Below are 6,000 nucleotides of genomic sequence, written 5' to 3'. Positions count from 1 at the left end.
AGAAATAAATGGTAGGGAAGTTGAATAAAAAAAGAAGGAAAAAACAAAATTTCGCGGACATGACTCGCGTCACATCTGGAGCAATGCATATTTGCCCTCCCGGCTTGATTCCTCGACAATCCCTTTGGCCTCTGCCACCGGACGTCACGGGAGGCGCGACCAATCGTGTCCGGCTGCGTGAACTTCGCTACCCCTCCCCACCCCCCCGCTTCCTGCAAGACTCGACGTGCCATTTGTTTCTCTGTCTGGCTTCCCTTTCTCGTCCCAGCTTCCAGGGAGCTTCTGCTGGGAGGCGCCAGGCCCCACACCCTACCTGGCAGCATAGGTTGTGGCGGGTTCCGGACGCAGAGTGACGACACGCGCTAGTCTCCGCCCCTACACGTCATTTCCGGGACGCTTCTCGCGCGCAGCCCTGTGGGTAGCCGGCCAGGGGTCTCCTGGCGACGACGATGGCGGGGGATGTGGGCGGACACAGCTGCACGGACTCGGAGCTGCTGCTGCACCCGGAGCTGCTGTCCCAGGAGTTCCTCCTCCTCACCCTGGAGCAGGTCGGGTGCGCCGGGCGGAGGGCGGCGCGGGGTAGGCCTGCCGGGGAGAGGCTCGCGGCTGGGCTCGCCCCCAGCAGCCTCGGCCGCGGCGGGCGTGTGTCTCCTCCGCTGGGGTTTGGGGCCACTTTCCGTGCACACAGATCAGTCAGGTCTCCCCTCGCTCCCATCCGGAAAAGAGACGTCCCTAGAGGGTCAGGAATTCCCAAGAAATAGGACTTGTCCTTAAGGAGCCATGAAGACTCGGGGGGAGGAGTCGCAGGTACCCCGCGGCCTGTGTGTAAGCATGGGGCTGAGGAAGCGGCTTAGGAGGGACACGGAGGGTGCAGATCCCGGCACGTGGGGGCTGGAAAGCTTCCGAGAAGTCGCCTATTTGCACACCGTCTCTTCTCGTTTCCAGAGGCTGAAATAGCCCCAAAGAGATGAAGTGGTTTATTTAAGGTCACACTGCCTGTAAACAGTACAGTTGGCAGGATTGAAGACTCCCGGATCTCCATGTAGTACTTACTCGTTTGGGGCGGGTGTGGTTTCTGATAGGAGAAAAATTAAAAAAATTTAAAAGTTTTCGGTTTATTTAAAATGAGGATTACTGAAAGTTTCCTCAGAGATTTATGTGGCGTGTTTTGTTGTTTTCCACGTGACTTTCTCTGGTTGCCTCAGGTTCTCCTGCTAAACGCATTATTTGGATGAAATGACCTTTTTACCTTTGTTTTTCAAGCTTCTAAGTGTATCAGAATCTTCCAAAGGTTTAATACACAGATTGATGAACTCCATTCAGTTTCACATTCAGTAGGTTTGGGATGTGGCCTGAAATTTTGCATTTTTAACCAGTTCTTTCTTCTGGTCCAAGGACTGCACTCTGAGAATCACTGCCCTAAGCCAGTGCTTCCCAAAGCCTGTGAATCCTCTGGACATGTTGTCCAAGAGAGTCACCAGGTTTTCCCCCACCTCTGAGTGAATGCGTGGTGAAAATTGCAGTAGTTCACTATACGTGGGGAAGAAGAAAAATATGCTTTTAATTTTTAAAAAAGTTAAGTTTATCATAGTAGTGATTTGTTTTGTCAGGTTTTACATATGTTTTCCAGCCTTTCTGAATCAAAGTAAAAGAAACTTCTCATTTTCATTCTCATTTTTCCTTCTTAAATCCAAATTGTCTTCATAACTATTCCGTTTCTAATTATGCTGTATATTTTCCCTGATGTCAAGGACAAATTGAAAAGGGAGGGAGAATGAGGTTATTTCGATGGGGATGGTTGGGCAGTGACTGTAAGCTCCTTGAAAGGAACAGTGAACATATAGGGGAAAGTCTCTTTGAATGTGAGGGGACTGTAGTTTCCTTCTGCAGTGCTATTTTAAATCTTGGTAGGTAAGCTCAATTAAAGAAATAGGACAGGGACTGAGTAATATGTGCTAGGCCCTGAGTTCAGTCCCCAGTAACAACAACAACAACAGAAACACTGCAGTAGAGAAATGAAAACTAAAACAGGGGGAAAGGCCTCCATCTCACCAACTGATCATAATAACAACATTTAACGTCACTTATTGGTGAATGTGGAAATCGTTAGCTTACTTTTATCTGTATTCCCCAGGCAGTCCCCCATTTTCAGTCCCCTTTATAGATTAAGATGATGTTCTGGAAATGGTCTTCATGCCTGGAGTTTTAGCTGGAGTTGTGGGCAGCAGTCCATGTCACACTGTGGGCATATGACCATTGTTTTTCAGATAAAGCTGAGCCTAATATTTCCAGTTAGCAGGAGAATTGACCTATCAATAATACCACATCTAACAGAAACTTATAGGACTTTGAAGTTTGTATGTGATTATGAAAAATGGTTTTATAATTTGTTATTTAAGAAATAATGTCTTGCCATATTAGGTAGGTGTTATTAAAATGAAAGATGTTGTTTTAAAATTACTTTTTTTTTCTTTTTCCACAGAAGAGCATAACTGTTGAAAATGACGTAAGAGTAAACAAAGACGATCTTACTGATCTTTATGTTCAGCATGCCATACCGTTGCCTCAGAGGGATTTGCCAAAGAATAGATGGGGGAAAATGATGGAAAAGAAAAGAGAACAACATGAGATAAAAAATGAAACAAAAAGGTATTTGTTAGTGGTTCTGGTTTTCATTTTATCTTATATGCCTAAACAGTTTTGGTTTTACCCCAGGTGAACTTAAGTTTAAAAAAGAAAAATCTATTTGAATAAATAAATATTGAATAATAACAATACATTGAACACCAGGCACTATGCTTTATAGCAGTGAGTAAAGCTGATAAAATTCCCTGCCCATATATCAGCTGGGAGAAACATAATAATTAAACAGTTCAGTGTATGGTATGTTACGTAGTGACACATGCTAAGGAGAAAGATAAAACAGGAAGAGGAATTATAATTTTTGGTAAAGTGGCCAGAAACAACCTTACTGAGAAGTGACATTTCAGTAGGGAGACATGTAGGAAATACAGAGCAAGCTAGCATTCCAGCAGAATCTAAGACCCTGCATTGGGAATGTGCCCAGGAGAGCAAAGTGGCCATCAGACTGGAGAAGAGAAGGCAGGAGGCAAGAGGTGTATTAGGGGTGATAGGGGAAGATTCAGATCATGGAAAACTTGTAAGGGCTTTAATTTTATTCAGAGATGAGAAACCACTGTAGGATTTTGAGCCAGTGATGGTGGTAACCCTGTCACTGATGAGATTTTAACCAGACCACCTCTGGCTGCTATACTGTGAAGTGATTGAAGAAGGGGGAGTTGCAGGGGTGGAAGCTGCCAAACCAATTAAGAGTCCGTGCTGTAATTCTGACAATAAGTAGTAGTAGCTTTAACTAAGGTAGTGTTTGGGTAGGCTAGGGTCTGGATGTATTTAGGAGGTAGAATCAGTAGGATTTCTAAATTTTGAGAAAAACCAGTCAAGTAAAACCCTAAGGTCTTTGAGCAGTGCAGAAGTGAAGAGTGTTGTCCTGTTTTTGGTACACTATTTAAGGTCTTTAAATTTCAGGAAAAAAAAAATTATGAAACCCACAAGCCAATGACTTTTCCTCTTTTAAAGAAAATTACATTCAAGTGATCAATAGTAGTGGCTACTTAATGTGGACAGAGTGTCCTAAGATTCCAAAGTGACTGTTATCACCAATGGGTGTTATTGTTATATTACTTTCATGGGCGATGCAGTGGGAGGTGACAGAGCAGGAGGGCTGGGGTAAGAGGGAATACGTTGCTCTGGGTGATTTTAATCTGATTGCCAAGACAAACTCACAACTGAGATTATTCCCCAAGCATGAAAATAGTTGAGGGGGACATATATGCTCATAGTCATTTTGAAAAAAGAAATACATGTAAGGACTGGGGATGTAGCTCACTTGCCTAGCAATGTGCAAGGCCCTGGGTTCAATCCCCAATACCTAAATAATATATGCACAGTCTCACTTTTGGAACATATTTCAATTCAGATTAAGCATCATTTTAGTTTGATTGTTAAGTATGAAGTACAGACTGCACTAGTGTTAGCTTTTGCAAGCCTATGGGTTACGTGGCACATACCTTTTCATTTACTTTTTTCTTTTTTTGCTTGTTATTCAGGCAGTATTTTCTTTGTTAGCTCTCGTAGGCACATTGTCCTAGTAAACAAAATTTTCAAGTCTGGTTATACTTCTCTTGGAAGCAAGTTTACAGGACAGTCCTTCAGTATCATTTTGGAAATGATCTTTGGCTCTATCTTAAAAAATTGTAGTTTCTCATTCTTGAATCAGCAAGCATTGAAATTGGGAAGCCCTAAGAGAGATCTTCCACTGTCAAGCAGCATACACCTGGCCCCTGACAGAGATAGAGAGAAGGACTATGGCATGCCTAAGGTCACACCCAGCTCGAACTAGCTCCCTAGTGCCAGGCTTCTCCAACTTCAGTGTGCCCCTTGAGTCTTAGGCTGAATGCTCCCTTGCCGGTGAGCCCGGCTCTCCCTCCCTCTCTTTCTTTTCTACAATGGCATTGGGTAAACAATGAGCTTATTTTTTAATCATCTACAAAATGAAACTCATTGGTGACCGAAGGATTGGTGAGTGGCCAGTCACCTAGGGATCTTGTTAAAATGCTAGTTTTAAGACTTGATTCCGTAGTTCAGTTTGAGTCCCTGGATTCTATGTTTCTTACAAGTTCCCAAAATGGCACTGATGTTGCTGATCCCTGGATAGCACTTTAGTAGAGTTAAAGTGTTTTGCTAGTAACTGACTTCTCAAATTAAATTAACATTTAATGTTTTTTTCATAGATCTGCTTTATAACTTGAGTTTAATGAGAAATAAATGCATTTACCTTTACTTTTAAAATGCAAATTAGATTTTGAGAAGCAAAACATGAAGACTATTGCCAAAACTTATGGCTAAAATTGTACAAATATTACAGTTACAATTTAGGAGACACTGTGGCCTTAGAGACTATTAGTAACTAGAATAGAACGTTCTTCATTGTTCGTGGGGTGCCGTTGTGGTAGTCTTCATGTAGTTTTTGAAATAATAGCATTACAGTAATGTCATTATAACTGTCAGCAATCTGGTGATTTGTTGTTTGGAAATCCTGTTTTAAGACTAGGGTTAGATGTTCAATTGCTGTTTTAAAACTAGCTGTGTCTTGTATATATTTTAAATCTAACTGAATTTCTTGAAACACTTCACACTTTGAAATAGAACACTGTTATTAATGATAAGTGATTGATATTTTAAAATTGAGAATAAATATCATAATGCCATCCAACAAAATAAAAATAAAGCAGAACTGATAAAATACAAAAAAAGAAAACACAGAACACTAGAAAATTATCTTTTAGAGTGAACACCAAATTTCATTTCCAATAGTCCTCCGTACAGTAGTCTTATCAGTAATCTTGTTGCTTGTTTTTTGTTTTAACTTTGAATTCCAGTGAATTGGTTTGCCATTCCACACAGTATTTTTCAAAAGTGCTTCTCTTTGATTTCAGGAGTAGCACTATAGATGGATTAAGGAAAAGACCTCTCATTGTATTTGATGGAAGCTCAACAAGTACAAGCATAAAAGTGAGAAAGACAGAGAATGGAGACAATGATCGACTCAAGCCTCCCCCTCAGGCAAGCTTTACCAGTAATGCCTTTCGAAAATTATCAAATTCCTCTTCAAGTGTTTCACCTCTAATTTTATCTTCCAAATTGCCTACGAACGATAAATCGGAACACAATAATAATGACACTAAACAGAACCATGACTTAATGCATAAAAAAAGTCCTTCAGGCCCTATGAAGTCGCCACCTTTGTCCCCTGTTGGAACTACTCCTGTGAAGTTAAAGCGAGCTGCTCCTAAAGAAGAAGCAGAGGCTGCAGTAAGTATGGGGTGATTTCTGTGCCAGTAGGTGGTGTGACTGAAACCTGAGCAGTTCTCTTACAGCTTGAGCTGGCCCATCTGTGTGCTTGCTCCTCTTAAACCCTTT

The 6,000-nt window shown here is 41.8% G+C and overlaps 1 protein-coding gene across 4 annotated transcripts in view; it reads left to right on the top strand.

Annotated features, from left to right (window-relative positions):
- Positions 1 to 358: 358 nt before the first annotated feature.
- LOC306644250 (ashwin) overlaps positions 359 to 6,000 on the top strand; it is a 28,295-nt gene continuing 22,653 nt past the window's right edge. For 2 of the 4 annotated variants that reach the window (XM_079111026.1, XM_079111025.1), the window contains exons 1-3: positions 359 to 548; positions 2,483 to 2,649; positions 5,460 to 5,892. In XM_079111026.1, coding sequence (XP_078967152.1) covers positions 450 to 548; positions 2,483 to 2,649; positions 5,460 to 5,892 — 699 coding nt within the window. In that variant the 5' untranslated portion in view covers positions 359 to 449. The remainder of the gene's footprint in view (positions 549 to 2,482; positions 2,650 to 5,459; positions 5,893 to 6,000) is intronic. The other 2 variants (XM_079111028.1, XM_079111027.1) reach the window with 2 other exon arrangements.

Source organism: Sciurus vulgaris (assembly GCF_902686455.1).
Source record: "Sciurus vulgaris genome assembly, chromosome: 14".
Classification (NCBI taxonomy): Eukaryota; Metazoa; Chordata; class Mammalia; order Rodentia; family Sciuridae; genus Sciurus; species Sciurus vulgaris.
Note: the sequence above shows the minus strand (reverse complement) of the source record. Positions and strands in the feature narration are given on the sequence as shown.